General features: G+C 40.1%; 1 protein-coding gene and 1 long non-coding RNA gene across 6 annotated transcripts in view; both read left to right on the top strand.

The window, feature by feature from the left end:
- LOC133506136 (uncharacterized) overlaps positions 1–2,353 on the top strand; it is a 304,856-nt gene extending 302,503 nt beyond the window's left edge. The window contains exon 5 of the long non-coding RNA XR_009796411.1: positions 2,081–2,353. This is a non-coding gene — a long non-coding RNA (uncharacterized LOC133506136). The remainder of the gene's footprint in view (positions 1–2,080) is intronic.
- Positions 2,354–5,724: 3,371 nt separating this feature from the next.
- The window catches only part of cntln (centlein, centrosomal protein), a 121,898-nt gene continuing 104,533 nt past the window's right edge, over positions 5,725–23,089 (top strand). The window contains exons 1-8 of one of the 5 annotated variants that reach the window (XM_061829566.1): positions 5,725–5,886; positions 11,085–11,173; positions 15,827–15,911; positions 16,870–17,004; positions 18,779–18,958; positions 20,376–20,509; positions 21,090–21,252; positions 22,471–22,704. In XM_061829566.1, the coding sequence (XP_061685550.1) occupies positions 5,779–5,886; positions 11,085–11,173; positions 15,827–15,911; positions 16,870–17,004; positions 18,779–18,958; positions 20,376–20,509; positions 21,090–21,252; positions 22,471–22,704 (1,128 nt within the window). In that variant the 5' untranslated portion in view covers positions 5,725–5,778. Of the gene's footprint in view, positions 5,887–6,708; positions 7,258–11,084; positions 11,174–15,826; positions 15,912–16,869; positions 17,005–18,778; positions 18,959–20,375; positions 20,510–21,089; positions 21,253–22,470; positions 22,705–23,089 lie in introns of those variants that run through there. The other 4 variants (XM_061829568.1, XM_061829569.1, XM_061829567.1 and 1 more) reach the window with 4 other exon arrangements.

A 23,089-nucleotide genomic window follows, 5' to 3' on the forward strand; every position in this document is an offset into this window, starting at 1 on the left:
AATTAAAAAATAAAAAATAAAAATCCCCCGTGCTGTGGCTCAGATATTGGAAAAACACTCATGTTGTTCCACTTGTATGTCAAGGCTCCACTGTACTTGTTAAAATTTCACAATCTCATAACATTCCAAATAAAATTATACATTTATTCTCATGACTATGACAATTTTTTGCTAATTTTTTTTCCAGAAAAGAAGTTTATTCAAATGAAGTTCACACTAATTTTTTTTCTTGTAAAATTCTGGCTTTATTTTCTCATATCCTTCTCATGACATTCCTTAGTTTTTTTTCTCATAAAATTGAGAAACATGCCACAATTTTGTAAATTCCCATACAAATAAACTGTACTTTCAATTGATAGGCATTTTCCATCTGAGGAATACGCAATGTATTATTTCGTCACATCACACAAACAAAATAACACATTTCGAGGCTATATTTGGAAGATTGGGTTAGTTTTAGGGCAAGATTATGGTTTTGATTAAAATTTGTCATGTTTTTCTTTGTAATATACTCTCTAGTAAAGTAAAATCCTGTAGTTTCAGGGCAGAAAAAAACAGCCCGTCTTTCTCGATATTTATCAGTCCAGGCATCAGATTACCACGTTTACACACGGAACAAAAAAGTGCTCTGAAAACAAGATTTCATGGGAAGATCTTTTTTCGATCATAACTCTGTCATTATCACAATCAATCCTTAAATGCTGCTTTTGGCCCATTTTAATGGTGAGCTAAGGTAGTGAGTCAGTAAGTGAGTGTAAAATGAGTGTTTATTTGTTGCTGTGACAAGTTCCCCCACTGTTCATTACTCCGGCGGCAGGTTTAAACGATGGTAATGATAATGAGCTATTGAACCTGTCACCTCCTGGAAGAGTCTTCAGCTACATCAGGACTCATCAAACCCTCCGAGGTTTACCTCTTCATTAAAGTTCCAGTCACTCATGACAGCAGCGCACACGGTAAAAAGTCTGCAAAGGTCACTTGAGCTGCCTCACATTTCCCCAGGCACGGTAGATACACAAAGAACACACCCTTGTTATAATCGTAGGAAATTCAGATGTAAACATATGTGACCGAGATAATTCACAAAGGGGACGCGCTGGGTAAAATTGACTAATTGTAAACAAGGCCTGGAGAAGAGCTGCCATTTTCAAGGGCTACACAGAAGCAGAGCTGCTGTGCTAGCACGGATTACCGATAGCCAAGGAGTTATGAGGAATTACTTTACGTTTTGAACTCATGTTAGCTTTTCCGCTCTGGTTGTCATGTTATTGCAAACATGCCGCTTCCCCCGTTTGATTCATCCACCGAAGATTTAGTTTGGATTTCGCTCAACAACAAAGCAACTTTTATCTTTTTTTCCCCTCTCCTTTCATTTTGGGTTTGAGTTTATTTTGAGAGCTCCTCAAACAGTTGCATTCCTTCATCACTGACCAAGGTGCGTTAGGTGTGTTTGGCATGAGCATTTCATGACTAAACATTTCATTGTTTTAACATTACATTATTAACATATATATGTTTCCCATGGGCAGCTGGAAAGCATTGGCCTCACAGTTCTGAGGACCCGGGTTCAATCCCAGCCCTCCATGTGTGGAGTTTGCATGTTCTCCCCGTGCTTGCGTAGGTTTTTTTCCGGGCACTCCAGTTTCCTCCCACATCCCAAAACCATGCTACATTAATTGGACATTCTAAATTGCCACTAGGTCTGTTTCTCAGCGCAGCTGTTTGTCTCTATGTGCCCTGCGATTGGCTGGCAACCAATTCTGGGTGTACCCTGCCTCCTGCCCGTTGACAGTTGGGATAGGCTCCAGCACATCCTTTTGAGGATGAGCGGCTAAAATGGAAGGACGAATGTTCCTTATAAATATTCACAGAACATTAATTCATTCGTTCATTTTCCAAACCGCTAATCCTCACCAAAGGCGCGTGGCATGCCGTGAATGCGCACGTGGCCGTGGAGACCCACGGCCCTGACATATTTACTATGTGGTGTTAAAATATTGGAGTCGATGAGAATTTTTTAGGGTCGGTCGGGAAATCGGAACCACAAGCTTATTTTTTTGTTTTTCTTTTTTTTTTTTAGGCTTAATGGATTATCAGTTGGCGGCACGGTGGATCAGCTGGAAAGCATTGGCCTCACAGTTCTGAGGTACCGGGTTCAATCGCGGACCAACCTGTGTGGAGTTTGCATGTTCTCCCCATGCCTGTGTGGGTTTCCTCTGGTTTCTTCCCACATCCCCAAAAACATGGCACATTAATTGGACACTCTAAATTGCTACTAGGTGGAATTATGAGTGTGGGTGTTTGTCTCAAAGTGCCCTGCGACTGGCTGGCAACCAGTTCTGGGTGTACCTCGCCTCCTGTCCGTTGACAGCTGGGATAGGCTCCAGCACTCCCCGTGACACGTGTGAGGATAAGTGGCTAAGAAAATGGATGGATGGATCATCGGTTCGCATCAAAAAGTTTCCAATACAGTAATTGAATTGGGGAATTATGAACTTCAATAATGCGGGGATTTCTCTTTGTGGCACTAAATTGGAATTTGGCATTCACACGTGCAGTGTAAAAGGAGCCTAAATTTAAATCGGGTTAGGAATAGGGTAAAAGAGAGAGGTTGACACAGGTGTTGGGAATACTTTGGTCATACCAATGCAGTTTTCACGAAGGGCAACCTTTACATTGGGCAATCAATGTCCTGAGTCCTTGGTCTTTTCCGCTGGACTCAAGGGAAATAAGAACTTTAAACACAGCCTCAACAGTGCAATTTACCCTTTTAGTAAGGAAAGGACAAGATCCCTGGAGAAATTCTCTGATCTCTTGTTCCCACACTCACTGAGTGGATTTATCCAGAATGGTGAGCTGCACGGGACTGCGGACGCGTCAGTGACATGCCCGATTTTACATACAGTTGGTCTGCCTTCAGGAGGCCTTGGAGTGGATCAATTCCTCTTTTATGATGGCTCTTGTGCAGGAACCAGAAGGTCAGCAGCTAAACAAAGGTCCGTGCCACTTTGCTGGGCCTGTGGTAAAGACGTGACCGAGGGAGCTTGTGGGGAAAACATCACATGCATTCAAATACGCACAAGACGGCAACAGAAGAAGAAGAGTAGTGTTAGTGACAAGCTTGGCACACCAGTTTATTTGTCTTCTGGCTGGGACAAATGGAAAAACAAATTAAGGTTATCGTGTTAAATGGAAAGTGGGCCTCTTTTATAACGATAATCAATTGTTTCGCATTCTAGATCATCAAAACTAATATTTTAATACCACTTGTTACTTTCAAAAAGACACTAATACGTGTTCCAAATTACACATTAGGAGTGGGATGAAAACTAAATGCGTTCATATTATCTTGGGCTTTTCTGTGGAATTTTTTTTCCATTGGTTGTTCCTCCTCGCTCTTTAGATCACTCATATCGATCTTGAACATATTTGATAATTAGGTTCACTGATGATTACTGAAGGAGAACCCAGACCTGCTAATAAGTTTTTTTTTTTAAGGTGGAAATCGGTGAAAGGTTTTAAGTACCACTAGTATAGATGATTTGGGGAAAATTAAACTTTATATGACTGATAATTGGCGGTACGTTGGATAAGCTGGTAAAGTGTTGGCCTCACAGTTCTGAGGTCCCGGGTTCAATCCCGGACCCACCTGTGTGGAGTTTGCATGTTCTCCCCCGTGCCTGCGTGGCTTTCATCCAGGCACTCCGGTTTCCTCCCACATCCAAAAACATGCAACATTAATTTGACATTCTAAATTGCCCGTAGGTGTGATTGTGAGTGTGACTGTTTGCCTCCATGTGCCCTGCGATTGGCTGGCAACCAGTTGAGGGTGTACCCCGCCTCCTGCCCGGTGACTGCTGGAATAGGCTCCAGCACTCCCCGTGACCCTTGTGAGGATGAGCGGAAAAGAAAATGGATGGATGGATGCCTGACAATTCAGATCAAAGTCTACATCACGGGTGTCAAACTCAAGTCCCGGGGGCCAGATCTGGCCCGCTGTATGATTTTATGAGGCCCGCGAAGGCAAATCAACTTCCATGATTTTCTTTAAAATCTGTATCAAAATTTCAAATTTTATATCTTAATATGATAATGCTGAGATATTGCAAGCATTTTTTTCTGTTACCAAGCAAACAATAGTTGAAAAAGCCATTACCCTTGATTTCTGATTCTGAAACTAATTCATAAATTTTATGTGTAAATATGATGGTGAGGTTCAAGATTTTTATATTATCACAACGACAATGTGCCCCGCGACAGCCCCGGTGTACACCATTTTGGAATGTTTTTTTTCCCCACAATGTTTCAATGTCAACAGTTGAGCAGTATTAACAACAACAACCCCAGGTGGTAGTTGAAGGCTGTATTATTTAATGAAGCTGAACAAGAACGATAGCATTTAGCAAATGAAAGCGTCAGCTATGCTGCAAGGTGACTCGAGTGACTTCATCTCACTTCCACCCAGCAGGATGGATGTTCTACTAAACATTCTGTGAGTCTTAAAATCCCAGCTGGCATTTGTACAATCACTGTTCCTTTTGTACTTGCGGCTCTTATGTGCCTTTTGTTATCTATGGCAGTTCTTAGGTTCTTTCTCATCAAAGCCATTGACACCATTACTGCATGACAATATCCCCACTTACCTTGAGGCAGCAGGCGGAGACATGCTTTGCACAACTCTCCATGGAGTGTCGTGTTCGGTGTCTCTCCTCCTTGTGCTGCCTGCCTGTGTCGGCACAGTTTTGGAGCTTGTCGTCGGGTTCTTTGGGGATTTTTCTTGCTGCTGCATTTGCATGATCACAATTCTGGGTCCCCTCCTCCTCCGAGCGGTAGAGTCGATGCTCCAAAACAATCGAACTTTTCAGCAAGGATGCTCCGGTGAAAGAGCACTACATCATATTAATGAATTTAAATGGGATTACAGACGAAAGATTAAATATTGTTGCATTTTGCAATAAAAACAGTCAGTTCTTTATATGGGATGGGTCACATTTGAACTACTTTTAAAAGAATGAAATGAATGAATGACGGAAGAAGTGGATCTCTACAAAGAAGAGGTAATTAGCAAGAATGACAAAATAGCATTGATATTTTTAAAGGGTCTTAGCAGTAATTGATCGCCCTATTTATTGACTGTACCTATGCATTTTTGCAACAGAGACTCTCTACGCTTTGCTTTTAACAGCCCCGTTGCGATGAATTTAATGCCCTGAGAATACAATGACCCAAATGATGAGAATATACACAGAAAATGATCTTCCAAGGAGTTTGTTAGTTTTGAAATCATAGATTTGTCTAGATGTAAATTTTCATGGAGATAATTTCATCAATTTATGTGGTATTACCAAGACTGATGTTCCCATTTGTCATGAAATTGGGGAAATACAAGGCTCTTGTGCAGTTAAAACATGGTGGACTATGGCTTTGGAGAGCATGCGAGCGATTGGAAGTGAGCAAATGACAATATAGTATCGGTCTGATGCTGAATTTGTTCATTATTTTTGTAAGCACTTGGATGCGAACAAAATTTTTTTTTTCCAATTTGTCATGCTGTGCGACCAGAAACAGGACCTTTCCAGTGATAGGTGATGTTGATTAATTCTTGTGACTAAAAACAGAAAGGGGAACATTAAAAGTAATCACATATAAGTTTATGTATCTGACCGAGGATGGAGGCAGATGTCGCACATTATCTGCCAATTTAGTGCCACTAAAATGGTTTTCGCAAATGAGCATCTTAATGACGGGCCATGTTCTGGGTCAAGAAAAAGCCCGGCCATGTTCAGTCCGTTGAGTGGAGCAGATGAAACAACATTTGTGTGGCTGCAGGGGAGACAAACTAGTCATCATATTTCTTCATTTTCCTTGAACCCTGACCTCAAGACAGTAAGTACATTAGCCACACAAGATGGAGTTGTCATGTCTGACTGGCGAGGCAGATGTCCATCCAGCCATTCATTTTCTTTAGCAATTGTCCTAATTAGAGTCATGTGTGAGCTGGAACCTTTCCCAGTTGACTTTGGGCGAAAGGCAGGGTACACGGTGGATTGATTGCCACTAAATCGCAGGGCACAAATAAACAAACAAACACTTACACACACATTCACTCTAATGGACAATTTAGAGTCTTCAATTAACCTAAACATGCATACTTTGGGAAGATTGGAAAAACCTAGAATATCTGGCATAGGCATCATTCAAACCTTAATTCAAATCAGAGTTCTGTTTTGTAAAGCAGATGTGTTAACCACAAGACCACTACTAAAAGCTGTTTTACACATTCTAAATTGAAATACAACATATGATTGACAAATTTGAAAACCTGCAATACCTATAAATGGGCACTAGTCTGCACATTATGATTGGAAATTTACAACATTTCCCTTCAAAACGTGCCCCCCCCCCCGTTTTTTTGTTTTTTTTTTTTGCACTCTTCAACCAGTCATTTATTTTAGTTAATGGTAAATTCATCTATGGTTGCTTAGTTGAGTTTTTCTTACTTGTTTTCTGAAAAAAAAAATTATACTGCATGTTCAAAATCAATTAATGAATACCTAAAGCCATTTTTGACAATACTTTTAATCGTAACATAATAGTATTAAAATGTGTGCATACAAAAAAACATTGCAATGTACAAGGACTATGAATGTTATTGTTTGAACTTTATTTTTTATCTATAGCTTATGAAACGTGTTTTCCGTAGGGAGGAGAAATTAAAAAAAAACATACTGGGATATGATGATTTTAATGGAAATGACACAAAATTAATCAGTCTTAAAATACAGAACGGTTCGTAAACGATTCTCTTCATGCCAAATGTTTACTTTTTCTGTCGTAAAATGTCGTGCTTCTCATGACGTCAGCGAGCAACAGCGGGCTCGTTTGAACTCAGGAAGCGACAGCTCGAAAGCGTCTTGGATGCTATTGACAGCCGTCACGTGTGGATTCGCAGGGTCGGAACAGACTTTATAAAAAGTGTCAAGGTTTAAACGCGATGCCTTGGAACACGCACTTGAGTCGTGAGGAAACTTCAGCAGCGGCAGACACTTTTAAGGGAACGAGTGCGTGTCTGCTGCTGGCTAATGCTAGCAGGCAGGCTTAGCTCCGGTGTCCCAAATGCACCAGTTTTGTCAAACGTGCTATCATTGAAGGTCAAACTACAGGTTTGGAGCAGCAATGTCGTCTGCAGACGCCCCTCGTATCTTGGCACTGGAGGAGCAAGTAAGGAATTTGTCGGAGGAGTTGGTGCATTGCCAGGTATGTCGCTCAAACAAGCGCGTCTGGATTACATGTACACTCGTTTACCCAAGTTGTTTTCCCACCTTTATTGATCCAAGGCACAGTTTACATTGAAACGAAAAATCACACGCTACACCAACAAACAAAGACTTCTCAAAAAATGAATTGGCACCTATTGAAAGAGCACATAATTGCTCTGCCACTCGCCGTAAGTCGCTGGCATAGATAGAGGAACAAAGGTCTGCTTAAATACAGTAACGAAAATGTCCTGACTAAAAATCAGTAACAGCAGCATGTTTGTTGTACCTGTATTGAAATACACTAAATCCACCCTCCCCTCGTCATTTAAATCCCGACGCACACAAAAGTCTTCACTGAGGATAAGTGAGAAGGTTCCCTCCTCAGTTTGTGATTGTGGTTTTCCATGCATGCTCACCACCAGGTGGTGCTTAATGACATGTAAACTGTTACCTACTTTGCATAAACCACAACCCAAACGGCCAATTTCCTGCAAGCTCCATTCTTTTGACTAACTCTATTAACGATTATATTAAAGAGCCATTTCTCTGGCAAATGGATGTACTGGGGAAAAAACATGAAAGTGACACATTTTATTTCTCAATTACAAGGAATCCATAATTGAACCATTAGAAAGTCAGATTTAGCTACAACTGCGCAGAATGTGCAGAAAGCTTCAAATGGCGTTGGCCATTGGAAATGGTAAACATTTTGAATTATTTGTTTTTTTTTTAAAAAACTAAAATCAGCATAGAAGCATTTTAGTTCTTATCAAATTAAAGTAAATGGTATGTTATTCTTCAGTTCGTTGTCATTCTAAATCCAAATTCAAGAGTTTTTTTTTTTTTTTTACTGGACTAATGCCAATTCGAGTCACCGCCCATTTGTAAAGAACTGTAATATATTTATAATGTATATTTTCCCCCAAAATGTACGAAAGTAACGTTTGCACACTCAGAGCTCATTCCTTCCTGCTCAGGTTCTTGCTGCACCTAACGTAAAGTGCCCGACACGTATACCGTCCTTGGTGGTCTCATCTTGGAGTACAACATCAGAGCTTCAGACCATCTAATTGAGGGGGCTTTAGTTCTGTAGTGTACCATTTAAATATTGCCATTTGAATACTAGTGATGTCTTAAGTCTCTGGCAAGATGTACTCGGGGACAGCCATTAACTACAAAGGCACCATCTGTCAGCCAGCAAGTGCTCCTGCTAGACTGATGCTAATTTAATTATGATGTGTGGCTGGATTCCAATCGCTCACCCCGGTATGTTTGGCCCATGGTGTTTCAGTGTCTTAACATGTAAAATGAATAATTCATCCAGCCATCAAATCAAATGCACATTCAAGACGTTTAAGCGCCCACTGATGAAGGCCCTGACCAAACACTTGGCAACCCAACGGCTTATGGCGGCTAAAGGGCCAGCGTGTTTTAAAGTTATCTTCTGCTACTTGACTTTAGCTGCATTGCAGGATCTCCAGCACCCCTTCCGCTGGGTCTCCACGCAGATGCACGCGGATTGCATAGCTTGACAGTCCTTCCACTTTATATGTTCTCCTCATGATATCATCAAGGTCCGCGCTGCCATATTTTGCTAAATAATTGATTAGACACTTTTGAGATGGGGGGCGAAAATTCATGTACTAATTGGAGACCAGTGGATTCCAGTGGGAGGTATGACTTTTATCTTGTGATGATGTGAACATAATTTATCAGATAATTTTATATCAAGTCGATTTGGTATAATTCTGTCTTTTAATGTCAGAGTTTTAGTTTTATTTTTTTAGGTTTTATTTTTTTAGATGTCCCTCATTAAACGGAATGTAGCTTAAAAAACTCGAGAGACAATTTGAATTGGAAATGTGTCAAGGGCGGGCTGGGTTCGTCGACTTGAAGATGACTCACTCTGTCATCAGTTTTGAGTTTCTTTGGGGCTGCTTACTTTGGGAAAAACAGATCTAGACTGTGGCTGATTAATGAAGAAACTGCAACCTCCATATCAAAATGGATGTCAGCCCCTCGCCGGTCATAAATAGTGCATTATGACAAGTGTCAATGCACGCTCCCCTTGAGTCGAAGGTCACATCCCAGACGCTTGCGTTCAAGCCACTCATGACTGATTCAGGCAGATCAAAAATTATTTCGTACAAGACATCTTAAATTATTGATCAACTCCTCTTTTTCCTGGTATGCTAATGTCATCAGCGATTCCTCTTCATTTTTTTTTTTTAAGGGAGAGAAAGCTGAGATGTTTTGCTGCTGTCTGTCCGTATCGGAGATTAGCCAAAGGAAAGTGATGTTTGTTAATAAGTGTCAAAACTCAAACAACATACATTCTCGTGCTCTGATTTAATTAAAAAGCGGTGATAAAGTCGCTGTTCTGTGACTGCCTCTTAAGTTGTTATTGTGAGAAATTTGGCTTTTTAGGATATTTTTTCCCCCTTGTATGTGCAATAAAAGCTGAAGCTAAACCAATTAAAATAAACAGTTTTTAATGCCATGTTTCCAGCAAGCTTCTCAAGTCAGCTGCCCTGCAAATTTAGTGTAGACTCTAAATGTGGTCAAAATAAGCTGATGGCAAGAATTCTCCTTCAAAACTTGTGTTCCACATCCAAACACACCTCCCACATTCACTTTTTCACAAAATCTAGAGAAGATTTACACGGATAAGCCATCCATATAAAACATAAACCAATCATAACCACTGTTACCATTTCTCTTTGTCTTTTTATTTTATATATATATCATGTATAATACACACCGCCAAAATTGATTTCAGATTATGAAGTATACATGATTTTTTTTCAAAGAATTATTCTGAAGTTATTTACTTGTTCTTATTTTGAAATTTACAGCCCTAGTGTAGCGCACCAGTATAAAAATTTTGCTAATCCCAGTCCAATTAAGTCATTTTGATCTTATATATTTGGGGCCACAAATAAAATACCGTTTACCGTTAAAATACCATCAAAATCCAAAGGCTGGCCTTGAGGAAAATGTTTCAGAAAACATTTTGCACCAAACCAAACTATTTGTACACAAATAAATACATGAATAAACCTACACTGACCTGAACCTTTGATGCAACCAAAATATCGAACATAACAGAAAAGGTACAGACGTTTGTTTCTCAACGTGTTAGTTATTTTACTTTGGGGGGGGGGGGGGAAATCAAGAAGAGCATGAAGTAAAATAATGCATTCATTTTACAATGTAGTATTTACAAAAATAAGTGTAGAAATACAATGAAGAGTAACTAAAAACAGAACACCTGTTTCTTTTCCCACGTGCAATGATTGTCACCCAGACATTTATTACTTCCGATTGGTCCCGATTTAGCAGAGCAGTGGAGGCTCCACGGTTCTCCTCATCTCACAGATGTATCTCATATGTAAATAATGATGCAGATATCAATCAATACAACTTTTTTTTTCAAATGTATGCAGCAGCACTTATCATAAATATTGCTTTACATTAATTACGAATATATAAATAAATTGATCATCGATCCTTCTCACCACATATAAGTGCCGTATAAATGGCACCCCCACCCCCACATACACACACACAGATCTCAGCAAAACTATCCAAATGTAAACTTGACCTGAGACAACTATTAACAGCATACAGGTCATGCTTGCATTCATACCATAATTTTCAAACGCACCAAAATTGTGTGATGGAAAGTCACAGCAGGCATGTTTCAGTATTGACAGGATTAATACCAGATTGAGCTCACGTAAAATGAGAAATTGGCTTTGTGAACTGAATTGGACACTATTTTAGTCCAATTGAGAATGATAGATGCTCACTTTGTTTTCCCAGGCTGATAAAGACTTTGTTTGGTCCCTGTGGAAACGACTCCAAGTAGAACATCCAGACTTGACCCAAGCTGTGAGTCTGATAGTTGAGCGGTGAGTAGATACATCTTTTTGCAACAAACCTCCATTGCTGTGTATCCCCCCCCCCCCCCCCCCCTTTACTGCTCCAGTTTGGCGAGATAAGCATGAAAGTCACTCGGCAGACGTAAGGCACCTTGGCCGTTCAACTGGAGTTTGGACAGAATTCGCCGCAGATGCGATTTAAGCCTTATTATCCTCGGTATCGCAGTTCAGGCATGGAAACCTTTTTAATGAAAACACTCTTACGCGGCTCCCGTTGTGGACCGCCGAAAGACCCCTGCCAACATGCGTATTTAATGGATAAATAGAGATTGAATATGACCTTTTTCACGGAGTGGCTAAGCCACATAAAGATCAGTGGCATGGGAACGTTCACAAGAGATAGAATATGGACAGTTTTCCCGACAATGCCCATGTGTATAAACGTAATCTAATATAGGAGGCTTCTGTCTTTGGGTATGTTCCTGAACAGAAAGATCCAAGGACGGGAATTTCTGGTGCAGATACTTGAAAGCGCACCGCCTCTAAAGCAAGCCATTCACCCTTTTGACTTCTCAGGTTGTTATGTTTGAAAGCTACATTTTTCATCTCTGAAGAGAAGTCATTTCCCCCGTAAGATGTTGAAACACTTTATCAAGGGATTTTTGAATATGGTTCTGATATCCTTACCGGTTCTTGTCTCTGGAGCTACTGTAGAATTTCTGGGTGTGTACTGCGTACACGCAGGACATCAAGCCATCCATTTTCTAAGCCGCTTATCCTCAAAGAGGTCGCAGGAGTGCTGAAGCCTATCCCAGCTAACTTTGGGCGAAAGGGAGACTACACCCTGAACTGATCGCCAGTCAGTCGCTGGGCACTTAGGACAAGTTTGTTAAATACACTGGTCAACAACAAATTTGTTTTCTAAAAGTTTCTTTTTTCATTGATGTCACATTGGTTTTGCTCAACCAGGGCAACCTATTGAACATTTTTGCTTTAGAGGTTCAAATATAAACGTAGGTTCATGCTCTAAGTATTGAATGAAAATAACGTAACATTCAATTAACAATCAATTCTATCACTATACTATTCACCTTAAAGTAAACAAAGTTTGTAATATTTGATTCATAAACTACGGGTACTTAGCATAAAGATCTGACCTGAACAAGAAAAACAAAAGATTTTTATATTTAAAAAAAAAAAAAAATATATATATATTATTTTTGTTGTTGTTGTTGTAGTCGTTGTACTAGTAGTAGTAATAGTATCCGGTGATATGAAGGTAGTGTGCTTTCTTTAATTCGTCACCAAACTCAAGTGTGCACCAAACAAGGGAACCAAATAGAAATCTCTGGTCAACTGGAAACACGGGGAAGCTATTTGAGGCATTTCGCTGAAATATGACCAGGCTAAATAGACCAAAAAAACAAAGACCACTGTGAAAATGAAAGCCCTGGAAAATAACAAATATGTAATGCCAAAATGCCATCGGACGCACCATTTCGTTGTGGCTGCAAATCAGTGTGCTTTATCACAAGAACATAAAATGTATTCAAAATGTATTTTGTTGCATTATCTAAATAAAAGGCAGGATGTTTAAATTTTGTTTTAAGTGGTGATTTTTCTGCTTAGTAAGTGATATGAAAAAAAAATGCATGGTTTCAATCACTGATGCACTCGGACTCGCACTCCTGCAATATAAATTTAGCTACTTTATTCGAATAAAAAATATCAAGACAAATGAGACCTTTTTTTTTTCTTCTTCGTGCATATGCTAATGGACTGGACCAAGAATCTCTATCTGCAAATTAAGTGACTAGGTTTGGGTGCAAATAAAATGTGGTCCGAACTTATCTATTTATATCAGAAAATAGGTTTTTCGTCAAATTACAACTTTTTTTTTGGTCTAATAATTGGTCAAACACTAATAGGCCTAGTATAAAAGCTAATTTCACTTTTCCTCTTTAGGGCTTAACTGTCTGTTGCTCTAGGCTCCTCAGTTTCCAAAAGATTACAAAACTAGAAAAAACACGGCTGTCAATCATAACGGGACACAGTAACAAACAACAACTTCATGGGAGGAGAGCAACTGTGTTTTTATCTGAGAGGAAACTACCTTAACTTGTATCATGAAATGGTAAAATGTTGTGTATGATAAATCTCCTTGACCGATGTGTGACCACCAGACCGTCACCTGTATGGTATCTGCTTGACACACTTGGCCGATTAAGTACTGGAAATAATACCTATTTGCCAATGAAAACACCTTATAAAACGTGCTTTAGAACTTGGACTGATGTGTGTTATAGCGAATAAGGACAATTGTGGATTGTTTTGGCCTCAACCATAAAACCAAATTATAAGTGCAAACAACAGCTAAAGTAACCATGAGTGCACATTGTATACTATATCAAGGGTCTGAGAGCTGTTAGCAGATTCAGGAGAGTAAAAAATAAACACTGTGAATAACTGCATAGAGAGAGTTACTCAGTATAGGTGCCTCCTTTTCCTTCTCCGCACCCTCTTCAGTTAGTTCATAGCCCCACAGGAAACCCATCAAAGTGTGCCGGTCCACAGAGACTGCCGGGGGAACATCAGCCCAGAGATCGCAGTGTGTACTGTATCACCTGATGCTCAGGAGGATATTGACATGGTAATTGTGTCGACTCCAGTCAAGCGCAGGTTCCCACCGGGATCCTCCGTTCAAACCCCCTCCTTTTCTTCGCGTGGATTATTATTTTTTTTTTTGCAGAGCGATTGGTTGGTTTACAGGGAAATGTGGTAAGTGTAGCCCCGACGCACCAGGAGATGTAGCTAGGGCAGCTCGCGTTCCATCTCCCACCCCCGGGGACCTCACAGATACTTATTTGAGTGTTTGTCAGGGGGGAAGCCTGATCAGAAGAGGCAAAGAGACTGGAGGAAAGGCCTTGAAGATAGGAGGTGTAGCGGGAGTGTGCGATAAGTACATGGAGGAGGGGGGCCCTCGTGGCCTTGAGCAGTTGAAACAAACCGGTCCCCAATTGCTGCTCTGTTATTGTCTCCCTAGAAGTTCACGCGATTAAAGATGTGCTGGGGGCTGAAAGAAAGTTCACCCTGGTGCTGCTGTAAATTTTTTCGAGAGCTACATTTTCATCTGTATTTACATTAATACAGAGAGAGCATTAATTGGCTCCGTATTCATGGCGATGCATTTTAAAGGGCCCACGTTAACATCTAGCCATCCATCTTGGATTGCGCTTTGTCCACATAAGGATCGCGGCTCAGCTGGAGCTTATCTTTGTTGACTTTGTGCGAGTGGCACAGTAAACCCTCGAATGATCGCCAGTGAACCACAGGGCACATACAGTCAAATAACCATTCTCGCTTACCTGCACACTTATGGACAATTTAGTAATCAATAGTACATTGTGCAAATGTGCAATTTCAGTTGCATTGGTAGGAAGCCAGAGTACACACACATGCACACAAAGTCCACACCAGCTCTGGGATGAAACACATAAAGGCCTGAGCTGAGATTTGAAACTGGGGCATCCCAACTACGAGGCAAGCATGCGAACCGCTTGCAGACAGACAGTAGGGCCGCCGTGTTAAGATATTTCCCTCTTATATAAACCACTTTTCCCCATGGAGGAAAAAAAAACAAACTTCATTACCTCAGTTCATAGACACAGTAATTCACGTGACCATTAAAGTCCCCCTGTTCTGCAAATTCATACATTTGTTCCTAAACAGATGAGTCAATGTTTGAAGATAATTGCTGAATATGTGAAGAGTGAGAACTAGTTGTAGCGCTAAACCGTCTTTCACAATTTTATGTGCACTATACTTTTTTTGTTTTGTTTTGTTTTGTTTTTTATGACTTGGCTAAAATGGCTGCTGGGTGACCTTGATGGCGAATGACATGACTCCCCCATCCCTTGTTGTATAAGATCACGATCGCTGCTAATTTGATGTGACCATATTGAACAAAACGATCTGATAAAATGACAGTTAATATACACTGCGCCTTTCACCCCATTAGTATTTTTTTTCTTTTATTTATATTGTTTATTGTATTGTCATTCTGATTGTGAGAAGGCCAAATTGAAATTATATTTAAATTAATTGCCTAGCCCTGAGTTGTCTAGGCATTAGTTTCTCGAAAAAAGAGCATCAATTGATGATTTTGAAGCCTCATTTTACATATTTGGGGAAAAAAAGTAATTCAAATTAGTGTTGTCATCATAACTCTTTGTGACGTGTCAAATTTAGATGTTTATTTGGATTTACATGGACGTTAGTTATTTATTTTTATTTACCATTTAAGTACTTACTGTTACTAAAAAAAACGGCAGCACCTAACAATGCAAGAAAACAGTATCAGGATTTAAGTGTGATCCCTAATGACATGCTGTTAATAAGTCCCCTGCACACAATTAAAAATTATTTTCTATGTAATTGCGCCACTCGACGTGACAATCACTTCACAAATTACGGCTCAGCTTTGTCTTTTATTTGTTCTGCCTGGGATGCTGTGTTATGTGCCGTTTCTAGATTTTTCTCTCTCTCTCTCTCTCTCTCTCTCTCTCTCTCTCTCTCTCCTCTCTCTCTTTTTTTTTTTAAAGATTACTTTAAAATGCCACTTTCTTTTGATGTTAACTTGGTTATCAATACACTTCATTGGCAGTCATTCTTTCCAACTTCTAGCGAAAAGCATAAAGGAGAGATGAAGGACAGGAAGGTGCTAGAGATCCTCCAGGCCAAAGACTACAAGATACAGGGACTAGAACAGGTACTTTTCAGTTTTTATCTCAAAGCTTGTAACATTGAGTAAGAGAAATGGGGCCCTTCTTCTTTCATATTTTTCTCTATCCATTACAGTACACTCCACTACTACTACTACTACTACTACTACTACTACTACTACTTCAACAACCTTTTTTTTTCCAACAGAAGTTTTCATTATTACCCCTAGTTGGGGAATGTGTGCATTCTAAGTTTTCTGTCCTACACTTGAAAAAAAAAAAAAAAAAAACACCTCCCCTCCAATGAGCACAACTGGGGTTCAAATTATTCTCTCCGACCTCATTATCAACGTTTGACTTTATCTGACATGCCCACATCTAAATCTCTGTTAAAGCCCACACTCCCGTGCTCTTAGCACAGTGATCTGAAAGTAGCAAGGACTGCCTAAATCCACGATCTGGATGGATCAGACCAATTTCCTCCATCGTGGCAATTAATTGCATCCCAGAGCACCGTGTTATTTGAGACGAGTGTATGCTCGCAGAAGGCAGTGGATCATAAGACAAGTTCAAATCGCAGCTGCCTGTGCAGAGAGGCCTGAAGGGCCACAAAAGCTGCTGTGGAGCCAACATTAAATTTTTGTCTCTCAGTAACATTGCTACTTGGCTTCAGCTTAGTAAACCTGAATAATCAATAGAAAGAAATATGATTCATGATTGATTAAAACTCATAACACAAGTCTGTCAGTTTAAGTCAATGGTAGTAAATTGCTTTGATACCACCCAGAAGTATCCCATTGTTTACTAACATTATGAAATGGTCTACATCGCTTCCAAATCAGGTGAGATTGTCATTTACTGTGCTTATGTAGGAAGTTTTTACTTTTTTTTTTGGTCCATTATAGCCAGACAAAAATGACCTAATTCTCACCAATGAGATTCTGCATTGAAGGTAAAACTGTATTTCATGACTTGTCTTCTCTTTTGCTGGATGTCTGTCTGCAGAAAGTGTCAGAGAAGCAGCAAGAGGTAAACAAGCTGCTCCAAAGAAACCCTGTGATGGACGAGGAGGCTTCTTTAATGAAGAGCGAGCTGGAAGCTGTGTGTCAACAGCTGCTCGACAAGAGCAAACAACTCCAGGTTAGTCCAATAAATTATTTTTTGTGCGGCATCTAAAGTCACATGTCCCCCTGTCAGTTTCGTCACAGACAAAATAGTGAATTGCTCATGATTGAAGACTGTTATACCGTCATGTCTTTTTCCCCTGGAATTGTTTTACCTCCGACAGCAGAACATACTGTACTTAACATTTGGTAGAGAAAAGCATTTTGTTAACCTGCAGATAAATACTTAATGACTGCATCAGTGGAGAGTAGTGTGAAAAGTGTGTATTATTGCACGGCCTCCAACTAATTATGCCTGCACGGGACCCGACCATGATTAATTGATAGAGGGATGGTCCTCTCACAGTTTTGGTGTGGTCTCACGGTGAGAGGTGGCATGGGGGACAGCATCAAAAGGGGAGTCTAATGGGCCTTGGGGCAAGCGCCATTCTCATTAGAGCCGACACAGTGGCCCTTCTACCTGCATGTGTCCAGCTAACACAGCCAGCGGCTCGCTCGCAGGGGCCCCTCAGCACAGGTGACCTTGGCCAATCAGTCACTTACACAGGCATTTCCTGGATAAAATGGGGGGGGGGGGACAAAATATCAAAGCCTTGCCAATCATTACATATTCATTCAGGCTTAACCCCTTGTGTTACTTATTGGAAAAACCCAGGGGGCCACTCAATCCCGCAATACAGTAAACCGTAGTGCTGTTGGGATACTCAACAAAGCCACCCATGGTTGGAGAAAAAAGGCAATATAAAAGGCTACAGAAAAAAACAATAGTGTAACTCCCCCCACATATTTTAAACAAATTTAGTCATATTGTAATAATGAGTGCTACTTTTATAAGGTATTCCTTAGTTTTCACTTTCGCTCACACGGTTCTCCAAATGAGAAACACAGTGTACTTCAGCTTCTTATTTTATACTACCAACTGTTGTTCACTGTAAAACTGAGAATAAGAATTCAATGTTGTGTATTCAAACACCAAAATATACAACCAAAACATGTATTTACATAATTCAGCTAGCTTAATGCTAGCACACAATGGCTATAGAGTCTGTACATCCCATTTTAAATGTCAAGGTTTTTTTTTTCCATTTAAAAAAAATAATAATTTTAAAACACTTTTGACCATTAAAGGGGCCTGCAACTTGTTGACCAATTGAAATGTCTTTACTCTTTTTGAGAGTGGAAGTTAAAGAAACAACTAAAATAGTGTGATCGTGCCAGTATGCGCGCCCTCATCATCATTAGCTTTGTTCAGAATAACCCAGAAAGCCAAACTCATGTTTAATGGGAGTCAGCACCAAGTTCTGAAAAACAACCCAAAAGAATGATGCTGCCACCACCATGTTTCACAGTTGAGTTTGTATTCTTTTTAGTGATGAGTGATATGCTCACTAAGCCCACATTTTAAAATTATGGCCAAGTAGTTCAGCCTTTGTTTCATTAGGCCATGACATACTTCCTCGTGTCTTTGGGAGATTTTTTGTGGTTAGCAAGTCTACATTTGATGTTGCCCCTTTTCTATCAAATCTAATAAACAATAATTTGAAAAGCTTTGATTTAGCAGGGGTACAAAACATGCCTAAACCGTGATATAGCAAGGGTTCTCTGTTTTCCATTTATATCAAATCTAAATCAGAGGAGTACCTTTTGACTTGTACTGGTAGCAAACAATCATATAAACGTGGGGGAAAGCAAATCCTTCTTCGTAATAACTTTCTTTTTCTTCTGCTATTGTTTATATGGCCCTCTCGACCCCTTCTCCTGACACGCACACCTCCCTCACCCTCATCTAGGAATTGAAGACTGAGTGTGAGAGGAAAGAGGAGGAGGCACAGCAGGCGGCGCATGCACTCGAGGAGGAGAAAGGGGGATTAATGTCCCGCTGTGTCGCCCTGCAAGCTGACCTGGAGGAGAAGGAGAGGCTGGCCAAGCACCACCATGGCCAGAGGGAGGCTTCTCAGGCCAGAGTTAAGGTTTGAATAACACACACAGGATGGTCCTTGTCCTCTATAGCATTTTCCTTTCTTCTGCACACCTTGACACCTGTGATCCCTCACTTCCTCTCAAACTAACATTTGAAATAAAGAAATCGCTGGTGCAAAGTTTAAGACCAGATTCCTGGAAGAACACCATCTGGCATATCTTCCGTATAAAGAAACTTGACTTTTTCTTCTGTGGTGATAGGACACATTGATGACAAAACAAGTACATTTTTTTTTTATAATAAATGAAAATAAAAATGTGTTTTTGATATACAGAGGCAACCTGAAATGGGGAAAAAAAGGAAAATTGGGATAGGCTCCAGCGCTCCCGCTCCCTTGTGAGGATAAGTGGCTCAGAAAAGGGATGGCTGGATGGATATTACAACTACCTAGTACTTATTCTTAGTGTGAGGACTTTATTCTTGTAAAATGAATACTTATTCCTTGTAAAATTAGTTTTTTTGTCGTATCATTTTTACATTATTCCAATAATTTTTCCCTTATTTTTGGTTCTGTCATAAATTACATAATTTTACTTGTAAAATTGGAACATGTTTTTGGTGAAATTACTATTGCATCCTTTTTAAAATTGTAACCTTTTTCCCGCAATCTTACTTTCCCCCCCATTATGACAGTATAGTACTCTTGTAAAGCTATTTCTAATTTCTCATTTTAACTTGATTCTTTGTGTCACAATGTAGAATGCTGACCAAAAGTTATTAGACATTAAAATTGCAATTCTTTTTAATCAGTCAAATTTCTTCCATCGAAATTATCTTTTTGTTCATGAAATTGCATTTTTTATGACTGTTACGACTTCATTCACGTGAAATAATTTCTTTCCCATAGTATAGCAACTTTGTTTTCATAATTTCTTGATACATTGAATTTTCCTTAGAATGTTGCAAATTTATTCTTGCCAACTCCAGCCTCCCCAGTTTACCAACGTATTCTTGTAAATCAAATTATTTTTCATACCATTGTAAAGCAATAGTTCTCCCCGTGCCTACGTGGGTTTTCTCCAGGCACTCTGGTTTCCTCCCACATCCCAAAAACATGCAACATTAATTGGACACTCTAAATTACACCTAGGTGTGATTGTGAGTGTGTCTGTTTGTCTCTATGTGCCTGGCGATTGCCTGGCAACCAGTTCAGGGTGTGCCCCGCCTCCTGCCCGTTGACAGCTGGGATAGGCTCCAGCACTCCCCGCGACCCTTGTGTGGATAAGCGGCTAAAAAGATGGATGTAAAGCAATGATGTCAAACTATGATTCTATTATTTTGGGCAATGATATATTTGAACATGAAAAATACATTTAACAATTCCAGACATGTTAATCTTTGGCAAATATCATTTTTGACAGTCTTTTAGAAATTAGATATCTTACCACAATTAATTCTATGATCAGGATCTTGAAGAAGAAGTATGCAGCGCGTGGCAGGAGATATCCAGGATGCAGAACCTCAACAGCACACTGGCCACTTGTATCTCTATCAAAGAACAAGAGGTGGCAACAAAAGAGGATCAGCTTCGTAAACTTGGGTGGGTTCTGTGTTAGACGATATTCCTCATCTGGTTTCTCCAAACAACTACGAGTAAATTAGTTACATTTTGTGGCGAGTGTCTTTTTTGAATGAAACTCGCTGCGCATGCAGTGCACAGGGATTGATGTAAGTATATTGCTCTCAATACCGAGGCTTGGGGGTGACACTGATATTTCCAACCACGGCTCACCTAAAGCCACTCTGTAAGCCCTGCATAGTGGATGCACTTTAAAGGAGAGAGAAAAGGGAAACTGGGCAGGCTTTGGCTAAGCTGTAGTCGATATGATAAAAACTCTGGGAACCGTTAGGAGCCTTAGAGGTAATCTCAACCTTTTTTTAACTACTTTTCTGTTTTAATGGCCGCTGTGCTCTGATGTGTCAGTCACATTTGGAGCTTGCCAAGCCCTCTCAAGGTTTTAGCTCAGTGATTAAAGATGGCTTCACGTCTTAGAGGAGCACTTTACTCTTGTAATTCCATAGGAACTCAGGGAATTGATCCGTATTACCTGTACTTTATCGGTCACACTGTTGTGCTGAAAATTAATTTGTGTGACACATCTTGTGCGAGTGTGCCCCAGGTGTGAGTTTGCAGAAGTGCAGACGTTGTACAAGCGAAGCGTGGAGCATGCGGAGGAACAGAGTCATCTGATCAAGCAACTGGAGGGATTCAATGTGGACACACAGAGAGTGATGAAGAACCAGGAAAAGGTGTACACCGCTGACACAACCTCCTGCCAGAAGGTACGCACACATTTGGTCTAACAACTTACAATTATTTGAAAAGAATGTTGCATTTGGGCTGTTAATGTAATGATTCACATTGCTGACTTTCCTTATGTTGATACTAATAAATCCCTGGTCAATACCTGATTGACAATGTTGTTTGACTGGCAAGTGGTCATAGGATAAGCAGCACAGGAAATGAATGGATCATGAAATGCATTCACACGTCTTATATTTTTTTCCTACTTGTCCAGATTTTTGAGGGTATCAGTTCCTCCTCACCTAAAAAATATAATGTTTAAGGTTGAATAAAGTCAGTTCTGGGACCATATTGTTTTCCCAAAGTAAACATTGGAAGTCATTTTCTACTTGCAACTTTAAAAATACGTACTAACCCATATTTGTTCATTAAAAGAATTAAATCATTTTAAGTGGATTTGTGCATCTGGCGCATGAAGCGGTCATATCACCAAACACAAATACAGAATCTCCGCCCCCAGATTATTGGAATTATAGTGCAAAACTAAATTATTTAAAGAAATGTACCGTACTATGATTTTCTTCCCCCACAATGTTCAAGAATTGCCAGATGTTTTAATATGTCTGTGATGTTCTTTCATTAAAATATCCAATCCACACATTTCACACTGTTTTTCTTGTCTCTTTGAAATTGGACTGTTTTGAGGGTACGGTTTAATGTAGTTGAACCACTGCTGACCTCTGCCTGCCCACAATATGGCCAATGCCAAGTATGTCTTTCGTCACCTTGATGATGACGAGCAAATCGACGGTGTTAGTACGAGGCGAGTAGCTCTAAAGAGAAAAGTGTAGAGACGTAGTAAAACTATTTGTATTTTTGCTCGTGGATGCAGCACTTCATCACTAATGGCTGAAATGCAGTTATCACTTAGTGTAGCAAATTTGTGCTTTTGGCCTAGCGGACACTGCCAAACACAAATACCCCCTTTCCCATGTCAGTAACCTTCACGGATGTGCCAGTTGTCAGACATGCTGTTTGCTAACACTGCACCTTTGCTTACATTTCGGCTTTGTCACGACAGACATTATGATTAGTTTTTCGGCCAACCTTAGGGACAAGTCAAGGGTGAAGAAATTCCTCCATGCTTCTTCACCTCAGACATTAGCGCATTGTATCCTTCCATGTCAGATTGACTTGACCTTTTTACACACCCCAGTTCTTCCTTTTCCCATCCACACCTTCCATGTGTTTGACAGCTGTATAGTGAGTTGAGTCAGTGCTACCAGACCCTCATGTCAAGTGAGAGTAAGCTGCGGCAGAGCCACCAGGAGCTGAGCAGCCAGCTGGCCCAAAAGGAGCAGCAGATACTGCAACTGCAGACCCAGCTGCAACAACAACAACAACAACAGCAGCAGCAACAGCAACAACAGCAGGAGGAACAACAGCAGACAGCAATTTGCATCTCAAGCAATAAACAAACCAACTTGAAGGTGGGTGAGCATTGGTCTCTTGCCGTAGAGCTGTGATTTCCAGCCACTGTTGCATCATGTTCGTGTCCCATAGAGGATAATTGATAGATTTTTTTTTTTTTTTTTTTGTGTTGAATTCTATGGTGTTGACAAAAGAGTTGACTTCAATTAATCAATGAAGTCTTTCTTATGGTTTTCTTTCCACTTGTCAGTGCCACCAAACAAACCGGTTCACTCACTCCATGATACCAACTTCTTAATAAGGAAAATAGCTATTGGCTATCCTAAAGTGATTTGAAGTCGTGATATACCCATTTGCATAATTTCGTTTAATCTGAAAAAAGAGACATGACTGTTTTCAGAACTAATCACATTCAAACTCATTGAAAGGGTGTCAGTAACCACA

This window comes from Syngnathoides biaculeatus, chromosome 9 (genome assembly GCF_019802595.1).
Source record: "Syngnathoides biaculeatus isolate LvHL_M chromosome 9, ASM1980259v1, whole genome shotgun sequence".
Taxonomy (NCBI): Eukaryota; Metazoa; Chordata; class Actinopteri; order Syngnathiformes; family Syngnathidae; genus Syngnathoides; species Syngnathoides biaculeatus.